The 19,961-nt window shown below is 47.8% G+C and overlaps 1 protein-coding gene and 1 long non-coding RNA gene across 2 annotated transcripts in view; one reads left to right on the forward strand and one right to left on the reverse strand.

Annotated features, from left to right (window-relative positions):
• NIPAL4 (NIPA like domain containing 4) lies at positions 1-14,280 on the reverse strand. Its single transcript, XM_008015621.3, has 6 exons — positions 14,028-14,280; positions 11,043-11,282; positions 6,693-6,749; positions 5,031-5,121; positions 2,071-2,231; positions 1-1,252 (listed from the first exon to the last, which is right to left on the reverse strand). Exons 1-6 carry the CDS (start codon positions 14,062-14,064, stop codon positions 624-626), a joined length of 1,215 nt encoding a protein of 404 aa, XP_008013812.3. The 5' UTR covers positions 14,065-14,280; the 3' UTR covers positions 1-623.
• LOC103244868 (uncharacterized) overlaps positions 14,279-19,961 on the forward strand; it is a 17,717-nt gene continuing 12,034 nt past the window's right edge. The window contains exons 1-2 of the long non-coding RNA XR_501765.3: positions 14,279-14,385; positions 16,792-17,184. This is a non-coding gene — a long non-coding RNA (uncharacterized lncRNA). The remainder of the gene's footprint in view (positions 14,386-16,791; positions 17,185-19,961) is intronic.

Consider the following 19,961-nt stretch of genomic DNA (forward strand, 5'->3'; position numbering starts at 1 on the left):
ATCAAGTGGCTTTCACAGTAAGAAGGTCAGCTGAGGCCTTGCTTCTGCCTCCAAAGAGGAAGTGACAAGAGCAACAGGATATTTTACATTGGTTGTGTCCCTATCAGCTCTGGATAGGGAGGCATGGCCAATCGCCCTTTGGGCCTCTGGGAGCCAGCTCTATGTCATTCTTGGGCTAAACAACAACAACAACAACAACAACAACAACAACAACAACAGCAGAGATTCCGTCTCAGGAGGAGAATTGGTGTAAAGGAACTCCCAATGACCAATATCTCAGGAAGTCCTTGGACTGTGCTACATTCAATGGGTCAGATTCCACCTTCTTCCCAATGGCATAGAGATGGCACCGCAAGAATGAATGAGAAGGGAGGTCCAGGGGACCTGCAGGCACTGATGTAAACTTGGGTATTTGGTCACTGAGTCTGTTTCCAGAAAGTTCTGCCACCACTGCTATTTGGGTAGAGATGTTTCTCCTGGAAACAGTGATGAGGTATAAATGAACTTCTCAAGAAAAGAGAGCCTATTGGTAACAGTTGCACTGGAAAATAACCAGGTGGTTTTGAAATTGGGAGGTCAGGCTGTACCACTGGGCTCATCCTCTCACTCACATATTGCAAGCTTCAAGAATGGATTATAAATACTTTGGGTTTCTCTTCTGGCGATGAGGTGCTGGCGAGTTCTATATTGTCCACAAGGACATTCTTGTCTTCCAGTCTAATGACAGGGGGTTCTGGGGTGGGAGAAGGGGGTGGGTTTTTGTGCATGTGGGGCAAGCTAGCGCAGCTGATGTCCAGGTCTTTGAAAGCATGCAGCATGAACACACCCAGGATGATGGTGACAAAGCCCGAGAGGGTGCCCGCAATGTCCACAGCAGACATGCTGTACCACTCCTTGAAGAGAATGATGGACGAGGTAACGACCACCGTGGTGAAGAACACGTAGTAGATGGGGAACACCAGGGAGGTGTTGAAAATGTCCAGTGCCCTGTTAAGGAAGTTGACCTGAGTGCTGAGGGACAGTGCCAGGATGAGGGACAGGATGTAGGGGAGCGGGTGCCTGACAACTGGCAGCCCCTGGAAGAAGTTCTTGATGGTGATGCCCAGCCCCTTGACAGCAGCCACAGAGAAGGCCCCGATCACAGAGCAGATGATGATGTAGATGAGGATATTCCTTTGCCCATAACGTGGGGCGATGACAAAGATGAGGATGAGGCATGACACCAGCAGAAGCACAGCAAACACGATGAACCCTTTGGGAGGAGAAGGAGAAGGATCACCCAGCTGTGGAGGGTGCAGGCAGTGTCTAGGGCCCAGACTCATGGCAGTGGGAGGTAGTATTAAGATTGTGGGCTCTAGAGTCAGACAAACACGGGTTCCAGTCCCAGCTTCATGACTTTCTAATAACTTGGTTAGGTTGTTAAACCCCCAAGAATTCAGTTTCCCCATTTGTAAAAGAGAACCAAGAACAGGATCATCCTCATAAAGCTGTTCTGTGGGATTCAGTGAGATAATGTATATAAAGCATTCATAACAGTGCCTGGCACATAATAAACACTTATTAATGGTACCCATACATACCAGGCCTGGAAGCCTTTAAGCTAGCCTCACTAACAAGTACCAGCCCATTAATGTTTCTTCTTTAGCTTGCCTTCTCCTCTAGGTGGCAGCACCTGAGATGGTCAGAACCCAATCTGAATTTTTTGTTGTTGTTGGAGACGGAGTCTCCCTCTGTCACCCAGGCTGGTGTACAGTGGCACCATCTCGGTTCACTGCAGCTCCGCCTCCCGGGTTCGTGCCATTCTCCTGCCTCAGCCTCTAAGTAGCTGGGACTACAGGCACCTGCCACCACGCCTGGCTAATTTTTTGTAGTTTTAGTAGAGACGGGGTTTCACTGTGTTAGCTAGGATGGTCTCGATCTCCTGACCTCGTGATCTGCCCGCCTTGGCCTCCCAAAGTGCTAGGATTACAGGCGTGAGCCACCGCGCCCGGCCCAATGTGACCTTTTATGGGGCAGTGGGGGGCGTTCAACCTCCAGTATTTTCCTGCTCTTCGGGGACTTGGAGTCTACCTGTGTCTTTCATCTTGGAAGCCATCTCCATGATGGTGGTGACCTTCTCTTCCTCAGGGGCATGTATCACCATCACCGTGCTGCCGGCCACACAGATCACGCAGCCCAGCTTCCCCAACAGGTTCAGACTCTCTCCCAGGAAATATGAGGAGAGGATGGCACTGCACATGGAAATGGGAGAAGGGGATTAGAGCAGATATGCCTGTCCCAGAATCCCAAAGAAAAATTGGGCCTGAGCAAGCACTCCTAGGGAACAACAGATCAGAACTCACTACTCTCTCACATGGAAGTTTTTCTTCCAAAAAAACTTACGTTACCATGGGCAAGTCATGTGACCACCCTAAGCCTCGTTGTCCCCGTCTGCAAAATGGGGATGCTAATAATATCCAGGGGGGGCATTGTTTTCAGGAACTAAATGAGGTAATGCACAGAAAATGCACAGTATAGAGCTGGTACCAAAGAATAAACACAGCTGTCACATATGGAGGGCTTAGTATGTGCTGAACATTCTGAATGCATCTCGTGTATTTACTCATTTAATCCTCACAGCATCCCTAGCTGAGGCCAAGAGAGGTTAAGCAACTTGGCCAGGGTCACCAGGTTCTAAGAGACCAGGCCAGAATTCTAATCCAGGCAGTCTAATTCCAGAGTCAGGGGGCTTAACTGCTATGCCACGTTGTCACTCAAGTAAACACTCATCAAATGTCTGATAGTTTTAAAAATAATTGATACGAAATATCTGTGCTTCCCACCACCCTCAGTTCTCCTGGGGGGGGGGGCGCAAAAAATGGTTTATATAGAAACTCATTTCTGGGAGTGTTAGAATATTTGCTGGGGGAATAGAAATGCAGGTGAATTTCTACCATTTTAGAGACTGAAAGTATTCCCAAACAGAAGAGTTGGAAGAACACTTCAGAATGCTCTTGTCACACTGCCTGCCCAATGGACACATCCTCTCTTAGCACCGCCAACAGATGGCTCTCAGCTTTGACTTATAGACACCTCTGGTGGCAGAGAGCCCACCCCTTCACAAGCCAAATGAGACTGTTGTAGATTTGCTCTAATCATTTACCAAAAATATGCCTCCTGGTAATTTCTATTTTTTTGCTCCATCTCTGCTCCTCGGGTCATCCATAACAAATCTATTATTTCTTTCATTTGTATAAGCCAATATAAACAACCTTAGTGACAATCACAGATACCATATCTTAGGCATTTATTACCTACTATGTATGGTGCTAGGAACTTCCCGTCTACCTCACTAGCATCTCACAATTCTTTGCAAAGTGAAATATACTATCTCCAGTTGATAGATGAGAAGACTGAATCTCAAAGAAGTTAAAATGACTTGGCAAGTTCAAATGACTAGCAAGTAGTGGAACCAGGAATTGAGCTCGAGTCCTTTCTAATTATAAAGCTCATGGGTTTTCTTCTATGCCTCATTGAAGAGGATCCTTGTGACTTCCCTGAGTCTTTGATTTCTGGGCAAATTATCTCCAGTTCCTTGTCGCGCCGTGGTGACATGATTTCCATTCCCCTCACATCCTTGAGCCGAGCCAGCAGAGGCGAGAAAGTAAGGGGAAAAAATCATGGGCAAGCCTCATATGATCTCAGGGGCATGCTTCTGTCTCTTCACAAAGGTGGCATTAGTTTAGGGTAAAAACCTATTGGCTGTCTCGGGACACAATTAGCCTCAGAAATCCTGCTTCAAGTTATCAGGTAAGAGGAGATTGATATCTAAGCTCTCTTGTCTGTCTTCCGTCTTTTCTCTGAAACTACCAAATACATTTTGGCCACAATGTCCCATTCAAGAGATTATTCATGCAGGCAGGGGTCACACACAAGGATTTCATGGCTCTTCCAGCTTCCCTGGAGTAGGAATTTGCAAACTAATCAGATATGCAATTATAGTATCACAGCTACATCAGCTATGTTAGGCCAGTTACACAGCATGAGTCAGGCCAGTTGTACAGCATGAGTTCTATTTGGTTTTTGAGTGTGCAAATGTTGCAAAATTTTCATCAAGACGGTAAAACAAATGATGGGTACTGGGTGTGGTGTGCTAGGATTTACCAGTGTTCCAAGGTTAGGCCAAGGTTAGTCTCCTTCAAATGAGGCTCCAGGACCCCCACAGAGGAGCTGGCTCTGTGTTTGTAGCTCAGGGGGCAGCGGGAAGCACAGACATTTAGTATCAATTATTTTTAAAACTATCAAACATTTGTTGAGTGTTTACTTGAGAGGCAACGTGGCATAGCATTAAGCCCACTGACTTTCGAATTAAGACTGCCTGGGTTAGAATCCTGCCTGACCTCTTAGAACCTGGTGACTTTGGCCAAGTTGCTTAACCTCTGTTGGGCTCAACTAGGGATGCTGTGAGGATTAAATGAGTTAATACGCAGGATACATTCAGAATGTTCAGCACATACTAAGCCCTCACTATGTGACAGCCGTGGTTATTGTTTGGTACCAGCTCTGTATGGTGCATTTTCTGTGCATTATCTCATTCAATCCTCAGAACAATGCCTCCAGTAGGTATTATTGCCATCCTCATTTTGCAGATGGAAAAAATGAGGCTTTGAGTGACTAAGTAGCTTACATGACTTGCCTATGGTAACATAACTACTAAGTGGCAGAGCGAGGATTAGAGCTAAGGCAGTGTTAATCCGGAGCACATGCTCTTAACTTGTATGCTGCATCTATTGCGGCACCAAAATACTCACATGCACCGTTCAGCCTGTCGACGGTGGGAGCCCTTCCAACTGGTTTGGGCTTGGCCTGCCTCTCTATGACCCAGTCAGTCCCAGGGTCTATAGCTCTGAACGGCACACTGCCTCTTTCTGGAGGCTGAGACTAACCCAGGTCCCTGATTGCCAACTGGCAGTCGATCCCACTTGGCATTCCAGGCCTCAACAAACTGAAAACGGAATAGAATAAGAGAGGGCTAGAGAGGGGACAATAACCTTATGAGGACACTCAGTGCTCCCAGAGGCGTGACGACCGTTGCAGGTGCAAATGCATAGGCTCCAAAGTTGGCAACTTCTCCAGCAGCCACTAGGAAATGAAGAGAGAAAAGAGGCTAGCATGGCGCAGAAGCACCATCTCCATTCCAGATGAATCATTCCGTGTGCAACCAGCTAGAGAATCCCAGACCAGCATTCCTTAAAATCCTGATCCGTACACTCTCTCCCTGGAGAGTCTGATCAAACGTCAGTCCCAATCTATCCAGATCGGATCCTTCCATTTTAAAGACGGTGAAGCTAAGGCCCCGAGCCTAAGGTCACATGACATGCTATGGGGTAGAAGCCCTCTTGTTCTTTAGGCCTCGTGGCTTCTAGTTCGGGCCCAAATTTGTCTCAGGGACTGCCAGTATTTTGGACTAGATCTTTAATTTAAATTCTAGGAAGTGTTAATTATCAAAGGAAGAAACAGTTACAATTATTGATTCTCCAGGTACCAATTGGTCCATGGACCCCTCTTTTCCAGGGGAATTGTGAAGAGTCTAGAACTACAAGCAGGTGATTAGAAAAGCCTGACATTCCCAGCTGGGTGCGGTGGTTCACACCTGTAATCCCAGTGCTTTTGGAGGCCAAAGCGGGCGGATGACCTGAGGTTGGGAGTTCGAGACCAGCCTGACCAACATGGAGAAAACCCCATCTCTATGAAAAATACAAAAAAAAAAAAAAAAATTAGCCGGGCATGGTGGCGCATGCCTGTAATCCCAGCTATTCGGGAGGCTGAGGTAGGAGAATCACTTGAACCCGGAGGTGGAGGTTGTGGTGAGCCGAGATCGTGCCATTGCACTCCAGCCTGGGCAACAAAAGTGGAACTCCATCTCAAATAGAAAAAAAAAGAGAAAAATCTGACATTCCCAAGGGGGCAAGTCTTTTCTCTCCTTCCGAGTTTTCCAATTTGTAAACTCCTGAGTTAATATACAGGATAACACTTAGAAAGTTTAGCACACAGTAAGCGCTCAATATGTGATAGCTGCGGTTATCGGAAAAGTGTCTTTTCCATCTCTCTGCTGATAGAGAACGACCTGGGTCTCCCCTTTAAAAGGAGATTGTCACTGGGATAGCTCTGGTTGAGATGGGGATCAAAACTTGATGTAGGGGGATTACGAATAGAAACCTGGTTATTTTCCACCTAAAAGAGTCAGGGTTTGATAGCAGGAGACGATGGGTGGAAAGTGGGGGAAATGTGTGAGTATGCAAATTTGGGCAAACTTTAAGTAACGGACCAGCTATGTTCTAAGTGGGCCAGCACATTAACTGCCTGTGGACTGGGGGAAGTTGGCCTAGGAGTTCCAGCTTCTACCATGTAGAAGTCAAGAGTCCACTACCAACAGAGCTATGGAGCTATGTTTAAAGGGAAGTTGAGAAAATACACCTTCATTGTTGCCAGCTGTGTGCAGACCTCTCTGGGAGTGGACGCTTCATGGATGAAGACTGGCTTTGAGGGTGAGATGTTCTCCCTGCAAGGGTTGTCAAGATTTTCCCCTGGGAATCTGGGCCTCAGGTGGACACTTGCCATACTAGAGACAAAAACGCCCCACCCACCCCTCCCTTTGTCTCTGGCCCTGCTATCAATAGGCCACTGTTATTAGTAGCAAACAACCCACTTACTGGTGAGAAATCCAGCCCACCACATTGTATCTTTCAGGTAGCCGAAGCCTCCGTCCACTGTGGAGGGAATGGACACAAAGTTAGGACGGCACTTGGCCACACTTTCTCAGGCACCTTTCCTAACTCTCTGCTCACTCCCCGGCTTCTAAGGGCTGCTCCAAGCTTGAGGCTTGGTTCTGGGCCTTCTCCTGGGTAGGTTCATTTGTTCCTAAAGTTTTAAATACCATCTATACCTGGTGCCTCTGTATCTGCAGCCTGGACCTTCCTTCTGAGTCCAGGTGTATATCCAACTGCTTGCTTCACATCTCCTCTTGGATTTCTCACAGGCATCTCAATCTCTGTCCTAAGTGGAGCTCTTGGTTTGAAATGTTCCCCACCCACCTGCCAAATGAAACACAGTAAGTGGCACTCTCATTTATCTGGTTGCTTAAGCCAGAAACCAGGGAACTGCTCTGTGACTCTTCTCTCTCTCCTTCTGCAACTGGTAACTCTGTCTCCAAAAAGCATCTCGCATGGGTCCACTCAACTGCCACCCGCTACACCAAGGCACTGTCATCCCTGCTCCAGGTTGAGGCAACAGCCTCCTTCATAGTTACTCTAGTTCCACTCTTGACCCTTTAATAACCTATTTTTCTTTTCATGTTAACCAGTGGTCTTTTAAGAATGCAAATCAGGGCCGAGCATGGTGGCTCACACCTGTAATCCCAGCACTTTGGGAGGCCAAGGCGGGCAGATCACAAGGTCAGGAGATCAAGACCATCCTGGCTAACACAGTGAAACCCCAACTCTACTAAAAATTAGCCAGGCGTGGTGGCACGTGCCTGTAGTCCCAGCTACTCTGGAGGCTGAGGCAGGAGAATGGCATGAACCTGGGAGGCGGAGATTGCAGTGAGCCGAGATCGCGCCACTGCACTCCAGCGTGGGTGACAGAGTGAGACTATGCCTCAAAAAAAAAAAAAAAAAAAAAAAATCAGATTATGTCACTCCTCAGCTTATGGCTAACCAATGGCTTCTGAGTGCTCTCAAGATAAAGACCAGAATCCTTAACAAGACCATGCATAGTCTTGGCTCTGCTCACCTGTCCAAGCACATCTCCTGCCACTCTTCTCCTCTCTCCTAGCTCTCCAAAAATGATGAGCTCTTTTCTGCCTGGAGGCCTTTGCACATGCTTTCCCTGTGTCCAGAATACTCTTCCTAATATTTGCCTAAACTTACACTCACTCTACAGGTTGCTATGTGACTGTTGCTTCCCCTATGATGCCATCCCTGACTCCCTGATTTCTATTATTTCCTGTTGGAGTTCCCTGTCTCCCTGCCTCCCTCCATCCTTTCCTTCATTCCTTTCTTCTTTCCTTTCTCTCTCTCTTCCTTCCCTCCCTCCCTTTTCCCTCCTTTCTTCCTTACCTTTTTCCTTCCCTCCCTCCCCAACTACAGGGTCTCGCTTGGTCGCCCAGGCTGGAGTGTGCAGTGGCACGATCATAACTAAATGAAGCCTCAAACTCCTGGGCTCAAGGGATCCTCCCATCTCAGCCTCCTGAGTAGCTGGGACTACAGTCATATGCCACCATGCCTGGCTAATTTAAAAAATTTTTCTGTACAGATGGGGTCACGCTATGTTGCCCAGACTGGTCTCAAACTCTTGGACTCAAATGATCCTGACACCTCAGCCTCCCAAAGTGCTGAGATTACAGGTGTGAGTGACTGCACCCAGCTGGGGTTCTCTTACTGCGCAGCTCTTCTCTTTCATGGCATTGTTGTTTATAATTTTAGTTGATCTTCTTATTTTATGACATTTCACCCAGTAAAATGGAAGCTCCGCAAAGCCAGGAACTGTGTCTGCTTTGTTCAGGACCTGGCACATAGTCAATACTCAATAACATTAGCAACAAGGATGACGATAGTGATGGATGACGATAGATGGGTTTGAGACAGTTTCGTACAAATCCAAAACTCTTTTTTTTTTTTTTTGAGACGGAGTCTCGCTCTGTCACCCAGGCTGGAGTGCAGTGGCCGATCTCAGCTCACTGCAAGCTCCGCCTCCCGGGTTCACGCCATTCTCCTGCCTCAGCCTCCCGAGTAGCTGGGACTACAGGCGCCCGCCACCGCGCCCGGCTAGTTTTTTGTATTTTTTAGTAGAGACGGGGTTTCACTGTGTTAGCCAGGATGGTCTCGATCTCCTGACCTCGTGATCCGCCCGTCTCGGCCAAATCCAAAACTCTTATGTTGCTTTTTGGGAATGCCCACTTTTCTAAGGAAAAGGTTTCTTGTTTTCATCGGGTTCCTAAAAAAGGTCAGAATTTCCCGTAAATGTTAAGAACTCTGAGAGCATTCTACTCTAAGGGTTGAAATCACCGAAGATACTGAAATAGCAGATTGGAGAAAAAAACCTATTCCAGGGAAGCTGTCATTCTGAATGGTCGATGATACCTTCTCTGAGCACAAGCAGAAATTTCCCTGGCACTCTGGGAGTTCTCTGGCCTTTCGAACACTTGTCTAGAAGTGAAGGGTGGCATAGTAATAACCATTGTTCCTGGCTTCATCCCTGCACTTTACAGCTATTCATTTTGCAGCCCACATGGGCTCTAGACCTGTACGTCTAGCTGTGGGAACCTCCCACTGAGAAAACAGTAATACCAGTACTAGTGCTAGTGTTTACACTGGTACCTCCAACTGTGGGAACCTCTGACTGAGATAATAGTAATGCCAATACTAGTGCTACTCTGTGCTAGGTATGATTCTAACTATGTTGCATTTTCTTATAACCCTTCAGGCTGGTACTATTCTTATCTCCATTTTATAGATGAGGAAACTGAGGCATAGAAATGGACACTTTTCTAGCCCAGAATTGAATCACCAGGAATTGAGGAACCAGAATTAGAACCCTAATAGTCTGCTTCCAAAGTGCAACATCCCATAGAAACATTAAATTGAACATGTCCAAACCTGAATGCATCATCTTCCCATAAACCTGTTCCTCCTTCGACACTCTTCATCTCAAGAAATAGCACCTTCATCTCCCCAGTTGCTCAAGTCAAAAGCATGAGTCATCCTTGACTTCTTCCTCCGCCCCTCCTTGCTTGAAGCCAACCTGTATCAAAGCTGGTAAGCTCTACCTTCAAAAACTAGCTCTGGAATCCGCCACTTGTCTCCATTCCTGTTTCCATCTTCCAGGCCCAAGTTCTGTCCTTTTGCTCACCTACTTGGCCTCCCAGGCTCCAGGCTTGTCCCCTAATCCGTTCTTCACCCAGAAACCAGGGATCTTTTCAAATTGCAAATTAGTCTGTGTCACTCCCCTGCCTAAAACCTTTCAGTCACCTAACAATTGCACTTAGGCTCTGTGCTTCCGTTTACAAGACCCTTCATAAGCTGGCCCTTCGCTCACCATGCACCCCTCCTGCTCCTGCCATCCTGAACGACTTTCGATTTCTAATATCACTCAAGTTCTCTCACCTCTGAGCCTTTGCACATATTATTCCTTCTGCCTGGAACACTGTCTCCCTCTTTCCCCTTTTACCTTGCTGTCTCCTCATCATCTAAGTCTCAGTTTAGAGATCATCTCTTCTAGAAAAACCTCCCCTAATCTCCTGAGTCTGGGTTTTACACACCCCTCCAAAATATTCCCCCATAGCAGGCTGTGTTTTCCCCATGATGGCACTTAACACATGATAAAACAACTGCCTACTGACTCATCTGTCTCTGCCACTTGACTGAAGGTTCCATGAGGACACTGAATCGCCATGTCTAGCATTGTCCCTGGCATACAGCAGGCATGTGATAAATAGTGATTAAATGAATGAGTCCTTTTGTACAGGATTCCTTTTCTTAAGCACTGTTTCATGGAAAAACATCTTATTTCCCAAACAAGCAAATCCCGTGGGGTCAGAGACCTCACCATTTTCTGGCAGCCCAGAAGGGAGCTCAATTGGATGACAAGTGAGGGTACACTAGCGTCTGACATTGCTCTCAGCAGAGGTAGCTATTCCCATTTTGCAGAGAAGCTGTGACTTGCCTGTGATGACGTTGGTAGGAAGTAAGACCAAGACCAGACCTGCAGTATCTGATTCTTGGTCCTGAGACTTGTCCCTTCCCTCCTAGAATAAACACACCATGAAGGTCTCAGGAAATTGGATTCTAAAGGAAGTCCTCCTGCTGGATCTCTGAACTGAGACCTCCGGTTGGAGACCCTCCTTTTTAACCCTAAACCCTAACCCTGTTGGCAGGTGGGATTCCAGACAGGGTTGACAATGAGCCTTTTGTATCTCGCCGAGTCCATCCTCTTAGACTGCAGCCCTGGCCCCTGTGAGGGTTCAGCTGCCCTGTGCCCCATCCTTTCCTGGCCTAGGAACCTACCAGCTCTCGTGGCTCCCGTGGCCACGAGTCGCAGGAGGCCTTTCTTCTTGAGGATGACGCTGCTGCCGATGAGGAAGCTGGACAGGAAGGCCAGGCCCAGGCCGATGTAGAAGCCATAGTTCTGCCGGAGCCTTTCCTGCCAGCTGTGAAAGGTGGCATTGCTGGGCACCTCAGGGCTGAAGTCACCGACAATCTGGCACAGGACTTCTTGGGAGGAGCAGTGGAGGTGGAGCAGGGAACCTGGATGAGAAGACCATGGTGAGAGAGTCACACTGGGGACATTTGCACACTTTTAAAATATTGGAATTGGCCACTGTTTCAAATCCTGTGCTTCTGCTACTGCAGCGCTATACCCATATACTGTGCCTCCATCCAAAAATAATAATGTTCAGTGAGTGCTCACTCTAGCTAGGGGCTTTCTTTGCATGACCAGAACAGATTTGTACCACCACATGCCAGACACAAACCTGGGCACAGGGGCACCCTCAGTCAGAAGAAGTACACAAGTTCAATGAAACTGCAAAGAATAGCCAATAATTCTCCAGTGCTACCACTCACATGGTCCTCTGCTCTGGGGTTTTCCAGGAGGGTCTCTAGCGACCACTTGGAAACAGGCACAACAATCATTTCTAGGCTTTTAGTTGAAGAAACCAAAGCTCTGATAAGTTTAGTAACCTGCCCAAAGCCAAAACATGGGTACTAAGTAGTGAAGCCAGTGTCAGATTCTAAGCTTATATGATGCCAAAGCCCGTGCTCTTAACCACCACACATACCTCAATAAAGCAGGTAGCATCTGGCCTCCTAAGAGGCTTTTTGTTTGTTTGTTTTTGTTTTTTGGGTAGAGATGGGGGGGGTCTCGCTGTGTTGCCCAGGGTGGTCTTGACCTCCTAGCCTCAAGCTATCCTCCTGCCTCAGCCTCCCAAAGCACTGGGATCACAGACGTGAGCCACCGTGCCTGGCCCTAAGAGGCATTTTAAAATAGAAAATATTTAAAAATTGGGAGATTTTCCATGAAAATTCAGGTGTGAGGCTATGGCGAAAAATCAGATCTGCTCACCATATTGCGCCCTCTTCTAAGGCAACCACTGGCTGCAGCTGGGCAGTGTTGCCCCCTAAAATAGGACATACTTTCTGCAGTTCCCCAAGAGTCTTATCTGGCTCCTTTCAGTAATTTCTGGCATGTGCTTGGCCTTCGTAGGCATCTGAGTTTGTGACCTCTGGAGGTAGCCTTTTTCAAGCTGTGTGCCACCAAGGCCCAGGTCCCTATGCCAAGGATGTAAGCCTCAACCAAGTGTCCCTCCCACCTACCTAGAACTCCCAGCCAGTGCCTGGAAGGGCCCCCAAGTCCATGGTCAAGCAGCTCTGGCTCTGGCACATCTGCAGTGCAGAGTGGCATCTTGGTGGAACAGACTAAGGGCAATGTTGACTTTTCTTCCATGACACAGACCCATGAATAACAGAGCTTGAAGAGCCCTTAGAAAGCAGCCTAAATTCTTATTTTCAGCTGGGGAAACTGAGAAGGGGAAGGGCTTGCTGAGGTCACCCCAAAATCTGGTGAAAGATCTGGATCCGGCACCCACTAGGGCACATTCATGTGTCTTTTGCAGTGTGAGATCTCTTTCCAAAACTCGTGTCACAATCAAGGGAAGATGAGACAAGAGGCATCTCAGTCCCTAATCAGACTTGTTCTGCGCTGCTCATTCCTGTTTCTCCAGCTCAGGCTTCCTTGCCCAAGAGCTGAATCTGGGGAGTTCCCTGAGCCCAGGAAATGAGCCAGAGCCTGGGATGACATGGATTAGGGGAGGTGACTCCTGAGAGGAAGACCAAACTCATCCCCATGCCCTTCCCCTGCTCCCTGAAGATGCACCTCTAGCAGGTGGAGCCAAAGAACCCTCTGTGGATGGACTTGGCGATCACAGTAAAGCCTGCAGCACCCAAGGGCTCAGCACCCTCCATTGAGTCAAGTTCTCCCACTGCAGTGAAAAGTAAAAGACAGAGGGCTGATGGCCAAAGTAATCCAATTCTGAGCATAGGCCAGATGATTCCTGTCATCCCTTCCAGAATATGCTAGGACTGGGGAACACATTCTGGCCCAGAGAAAAGGTGAGGCTGAAAATGTCCTGCCTTGTTCAGGAAACCAAAGTCAGACACCTAACGGGCTGGCTTTGAAAGCTTCACTGTAGAAGGGAAGAGGTTAGAGGAACAGGGACATCTCACAGCCTGCAGTTCCAAGACAAGGTGGGAAAGTGGAGCCACACCAAGGAAGGAGTCGAGGTTTTACTGTCCACTAGCCCTGGATCTATATTCCATTTCCTTACTGTATTACCTTGAGCAAATTATTAACTGTTCAGAACCTCAGTTTCTGGATCTTTAGAATGGGGATAGCAAGATAGTAAAATAATAATATCTACCTACCTTCTAGAGGATTCAGGGAGATAATGCAGGTAAAGGGCCTAGTCCACTACCTGCTTTATGATCAGAATGCAATAGGAAGCCAATGGGCTTTCTTTACCCCTTCCTGTGATTCTTTTTCTTTCTTTTCCAAAGACAAGACTGTCCTGTGGTGGTCCTCCCACTGACCCAAAGAGAAAGCCCAACTGCTCAGGTACTAAACCTGAAGCAACTATACATTAAAAGCAACTATACATTAAAAGCACAACAGTACATTAAAAGCACAGAATCCCCCACCCCCAACTCTCAGAGTGTCTGCTGTCGACAAAATACCTGTCCCAACTAACCCCCCATCTCAACCCAGGGACATCCTTTCCTTCCCTGCCTCCTCTCAGCCACCCCAGCCACGAAGATGAAAATGAAGTCTCAGCCAGAACCCTGATCTTCAAAGCTGGGTGGGAGCCACCTCGTGCTGGCCCTGCCTCTCCCCAGCTTTGGCCCCCTTGGGAGGAGAGGATGCGAGGGAGAGGGGTGGGAAGGAGGGGAGGGCGCGAAGCACGGAGTCCGCCTGGTCCCCAACCCTGCCGTACGCACCATTCTCGCAGCTGGCGTTGCTGACCCGCAGCTCCATGGGGCCCAGAGCACATGAACCGACGCGCGGGCGGACGGCGCCCGGCGCCCGGGCTCCCCAGCTCCGGAGCAGGTGGCCGCGACTTGTCTCCCGCTTGGGTCGCGCGCGAGAAGCCGCCGGGGGTCTGGACCCAGGAGTGAGGAGAGTGACGCCTCCAAGAAGGGGAGGGTCCTCGGGGAGGAGTCACCCGGCGTCTTGGGCAACTCCGGGGGAAGGGGGCCCAGGGCTCGGGCCGCCCGCAGAGGGGCGCCTGCCTTCCCGGGGTGAGGACGCTGCCAGGCTCCCAGCTCTGGAGTCACCGCCCCGTGCCAGGGGCAAGAGGTGAGGGGGCGGGTTCCCCGGCACCACCCCTCCGATGCCTGAACCGGTGCCCAGCTCCATCCCCAGTGAAAGAGTACAGGGGCCCTGGATGGCTGGAGAAGCGGCAACTTTCCTGCCGAGGTGGAAGTGGCAACGTAGGGGTTGGGAGTGGGTACTGCTGCCAATTGGGAACCTGGGTTCCTTCTTTTCCTTCCTTCTCGCCCTCCCACCCTCCCCCTCTCCCTCCTCCCCTCCACCTTTCCTCCCTTCCTCCCATTCCACCCTCCTACCCTTCTTCCCTTCCTTCTGCCCTGGACCTCCTTTCCTTGCCTTACCCATTCATTGATTCAACCTAGGTCTGATCTGTGCTGGTAAGTAACAGGTACATAGTGAGTGCCTAATAAATGCTCAATATATATTTATGTCTAATGAACAGATAATAGGAGCTTGGTAAATTAAATGAAAGAAGGAAATGAAGTTATTGGAGACCAAAATGAGTCAGACTATATTCCCTGTCCCCCAAGTACCTTATATTTTAATGGGGGAAACAAAGTGTGATCATCTCTTAGAGACCAATGTTTTTGAAATTACCACTTTAAAATTATTTACATACACACATTGTGATGGAAAGCATATTTGTTACTATGGGTAACAGTAAAAAGCAAGTTAGAAAAACACTGACCTGGACCATAAAAACACTTATGTAGAGTTTGCTATAGGCCAGAGTTCTAAGTGCTGAAAAATTCCAGTTCATTTAATCTTCATAACTGCCTTATAATGTACAGACTTTTCTTATTTACCAGAAGGAAACTGAGGCACAAAGTGCTCAAGTAACTTGCCGGGGATCTCAGCTAGGAAGTGGAAAAGCCAGGATCAAACTCATGCTGTCAGTGGCCACATTAAGCCGCCTGGCATTTTACACTGAAAGAAACTGCTCCTGGGCAGTGAGGGTGTGGGGCTACTGAGAAAGCAGTGACTGGTTCTGCCAGTGGTGGTCACCGGCTTCCTGGAGGAGGCAGCTTTTAAGAACTGTCATGTATGGAGTCGTCAGCATGGGCCAGACACCGTGCTAACCCCTTTCCAGGGACTGTCTCATCGAAGCCTCCTAGGAGACAGATATCCTTACTCTTTCCATGCTACAGATGAGAGGAAACTGTTATTTTAAAACATTTTATCATGAGATAATTTTAGACTTATAGAAGAGTTACGAAAATAGTATAGAGAGTTTGCATGTACCTGTCACCAGCTTCCCTTAATGTTAACGAAAAAACTATACTTTAAATACTCCAAGACACTTGCTCCCAAGGTTGCACAGTTAGTGAGTGAATGAGGGTGCCAGGTATAAACAGAGCTGCTCTGACCCCCAACTCTGTCCTCCTAGCTACTACCCTCCACTGTCTACTTGCGGACTTCTAGCTGGGCCTCCAAGGATGGGTTCTTCCAGCATGGGGCTTCCCCTAACTTGCTGGACGACTTTGAACAAGTTGCTTACTCTGCATAAGGATCAATTTCTTTGTCAAATGCAACAGCCCCTTCTCCAAGGGGTCGGGATCGGGTTGGGGAGAGGAGAGGTTAAAAGAGAAAGGGAAATGTGAGACACAGCGAATGTAACAGGCCACGTTTGCTCATTTTACTTGCCACATAATTTCACAAGTCCTTGATTCTCTAATGATGTGCACCTCTCTGGAAAAATGCTTTGAAAACAAAACAGGAGAGAGCACAAGGCCCCCGCATCTCTTGTCTGAGACACTATATTTCTTCAAAGATCAATGACCCTAGACCTTGCCTATTCCTACACTTAGGACAAAGTTTGACAAGGTTAGTGACTATGCCTCTGTCATCTATAACCAGATATACTCTTGCACCCAGACTTTCACGTGATTCTGCTTTACTGTAACTTCTGAGCAAGTTTGATGTAATGTTTGAGCACACACTGCACTTCCGCTACCTGTATATCAGCCATGAGCTAAAACACTGTTTCAGAGCAGTGGGACAAGACCTCTCTGAAAGACTCCTCCCAGACTTTTGTCTTCAGTCTCTAGTCCTCAGTAAGATTTATTTTATTTTATTTGTTTTGAGACAGAGTCTCGTTCTGTCGCCCTGGCTGGAGTGCAGTGGCCAGATCTCCGCTCACTGCAGCATCCGCCTCCCATGTTCAAGAGATTCTCCCACCTCAGCTTCCGGAGTAGCTGGGATGACAGGCACCTACCACCACACCCATTAATTTTTGTATTTTTAGTAGAGACAGGGTTTCACCATGTTAGCCAGGCTGATCTCGAACTCCTGACCTCAGATGATCCACCCGCCTCAGCCTCCCAAAGTGCTGGGATTACAGACCCTCAGTAAGACTTCTGAATAAAACTAACTTAAAATTTAATTCCTTAAGGAATTTTTTAAATTTTAAAAGCTTGATTTTCTTTTCTTTAGTTGACGGAAATCATAGCTGTTGCCAACGAATGTATCTAAGTCTGCCGGTGAGTGTGCCCAGGCCCGCCTGTAACTTTGGAGGTGTATGGTACCACCGTTCAAGTAGAGGTGAACACCTCCAAGACTGTATGAATTTGAACACAGAGCAGCAAGACACTGGATGATTGGCCCTATTCGGAAGTGATACTTCATGATGAAAAAATATATGCATCCATGCTACCTGCAAGGGAGAATGTGACAAGAGAATTCAACTTCTCTTTCTCTTCCCTAAGCATTTCTGCTGTTCAGCTCCTCCTTGTGCTATAAAACAGAGTCAGCACTGAACCCGGCGTGGTACAGCCCTCAAACCCTCACTGCATTCAAACTTGATTGCTTTTGTTCCAAGGACATAAGGTGAGACATGTGGAGTATTTCCCTCTGGTCCTATCCTATCTTTTTTCTTCCTTGCATTATTGAAGTATGACTGACAAATGAAAATTATATATATTTAAGATGTACAACGTAATGATTTGATATAGGTGTATGTCGTGAAATGATACAGCAATTAAGCTAATTAACACATCGATCACCTCGCTTAGTTATATTGTGCGTGTGTGCGCGTACATGTGTGTATGTTGAGAACACTTTAAATAGTGGTGTCTCTTGGTGGCCTGACTTTTTAAATCACAAGAGAGGATGTTTCGGATTGTAGTTGCCAGAGCTGAGCCCAGATCCTGAAAGACAGATGCACATATATGTTCTTTAATACATTTATTTTTGTGTGTGTTTGTGATTTGTGGAACCTCTAAATTTTAGGGTCAGGGCAGGGGCCTCCTCGTCAGGGGTTAAGGGCAATATTGAGCTTATCCTGTGTTTCGAGACGGGCCTTTTCAGAGTCAGGGGAATCTCATGTTTTAGGGCAGTGGCACGAGGTGAAGGAGGCCAGGATCCACTGCAGGGACTTCCACACCCTCACTGGGCCTCAGGCTCCCCATCTGTTCTAGAAGGGGGCTGGGCCTCAACAGGGCTGGCATCAGAGCATCTCACCAATACAGACATAAAGGGCCCCATTGAATTGCAGGCTCCTCGGCTGCTGTCCTGACAAAGCCCTTTTCTCCTCCAGCCACAATGGCCCTGTCAGGCAGGTAGCAGGGCCTGCAGCATTGTCTCCCCAGAAAAGAACAACAGGGTTCACTGTCTGTTCCAGGCTCAGTCTCGCTGGGGAGGGCGCGTGGCTTAAGAAGGGTCTAACCAGCTAGGGACAGATGGGTTCTGCCCTTAGCCAGCCAGCGACTGGTGACCCAGCCACAGCTCTTTTGGTCAGTTATTCCAGGATGAGTAGGAAAACAAATTCACCAAAACCCAAGTTTTTAAAAATTTGCTTTCCCAAGTGCATGTCCAGACATTTTAGGTTATAGAGCTGTGCCGTCCAATATGGTAGCTACCAGCTGCATGTGGCTTCTGAGAACTCGATTAGCCCCTAATCTGAATCGTGATGTGCTGTAAGTAGAAAACAGGCTCACTTAGCATTTTGGACCAGATTGTTGTTTGTGGCAGGGGCTGTCCTGTGCTCGTAGAATGTTTAGCAGCGCCCCTGGCCTTTACCCTCCAGATGCCAGCAATGCACACCCCTGCACCCCGACGCCCACCCCAGTTTTGACAGCCCCAAACACCCCCAGACAATTGCCAAAATCATGCTGGATTGAGAACCACTCAGATTTCAAAAACTTAGTAAGAAGGAAAAAGGAAAATCTCATTAATGATTTTTAAATATTGATTACATGTTGAAATGATAATATTTTGGATTATCGGGCTAAGTAAAAACATTATTAAATTATTTTTCCTATTCTTTTCACTCTTTATAAAGTGGCTACTAAACTATTTAAAATTACATATGTGGCTCATGTTAAGTTTCTATTGGGCAGTGCTGTTAATAGAAGAAACTGGCCAGATGTGTTGGCTTACGCCTTTAATTCCGACACTTTGGGAGGCTGAGGTGGGCAGATCACGAGGTCAGGAGTTCGAGACCAGTCTGGTCAACATAGTGAAACCCTGTCTCTACTGAAAATACAAAAAATTAGCTGGGTGTGGTGGTGTGTGCCTGTAATCCCAGTTACTTGGGAGGCTGAGGCAAGAGAATCGCATAAACTCGGGAAGCGGAGGTTACAGAGAGCCAAGATCATACCTTTGCACCCCAGCCCAGGTGAGAGTGCAAGACTCTGTCTTAAAAAAAAAAAAAAAGAAACTGAATGCCAGAGGGAAAGTGACCAGCGGAGGGTCACAGAGCAACAGAGAGGCAGTCAGGGCCCCAATCAGTTTTTCAGACTGGCACCTGTAGGGTAAATGCACCTGGTAGCAATAACTTAAGCATATGCTTACAATGACCTTGTATGACAGACACACCTGAATGTGTGTTCCAAGGTCTGGAATCCGGGAGTGGCCAACCTGGAGACTTGTTCCTTGTCTACGAGGAACATCTGAGCCCCCGGTCTGTCCCATGGAATATGGGCTGTACAGAAGATTGAAGCCCTGACTTTCGAGTTGGATGAAGGCTGCCAGTTGGAGGTCATGAAGGGGAGGGTGTTAAGTGAAGATGGAATATAAACTGCATGCGGTTTGTAATTGGTTGTGGTTTTCCTGCCAGCCCTTCATCCCTGGGTTATCTTGTCCAGCCCACTGCGGCTGGACTGTAGGTAAGGAGGACATGGTGTCCAGCCTGTCACCAGTGGACCTTTTCTGTAGGTAAGGATGATGTTGTGTCCTTATCTGTCCTAGCCTGTCGTCAGTGGGTGGGTTTTTCTGTCCAGCTCGCCACCACTGGACTTGCTTCCCCATATGCAAGCCGCCAATCAAACCCCAACTCTCATTTTCTGGCTCTGGGTCTCTTCTTCAGCCTCGTGAACCTGGTACCTTCCCTATCGAGGTTATAGGAGTTCAGCACAATAGCACCCAGACCAACTCTGCGTCTCCATACAGCTTCACAATGGAAAGGAAATCCAAAAATCAGTGTTTTGCATCTTTCCAGTGTGCTACAGTCAAAGGGCACTACAGCAGGAATAGAGAGGACAGACATGACGTCTGTGGCCCACATTATGTTTAACCTTCATTTAATCTTTGCAACAACCCTGGTAAGAGACTCTGTTATTAAGCCTATTGTCCAGATGAGGAAACTGAAGTCCTGTGAGGACTCT

Source organism: Chlorocebus sabaeus, chromosome 23 (assembly GCF_047675955.1).
Source record: "Chlorocebus sabaeus isolate Y175 chromosome 23, mChlSab1.0.hap1, whole genome shotgun sequence".
In the NCBI taxonomy this organism is placed as follows: Eukaryota; Metazoa; Chordata; class Mammalia; order Primates; family Cercopithecidae; genus Chlorocebus; species Chlorocebus sabaeus.

Bases quoted from the DNA above. Each gene is read 5' to 3' on its own strand.
- NIPAL4 (XM_008015621.3), bottom strand. From the start codon at position 14,064: ATGGAGCTGCGGGTCAGCAACGCCAGCTGCGAGAATG. The intron at 6,750-11,042 runs GTAGGTTCCTAG...TTCCCTCCACAG, and splicing joins CACGGGAGCCACGAGAGCTG to TGGACGGAGGCTTCGGCTAC. The intron at 2,232-5,030 runs GTTATTGTCCCC...TTCCATGTGCAG, and splicing joins GCACTGAGTGTCCTCATAAG to TGCCATCCTCTCCTCATATT.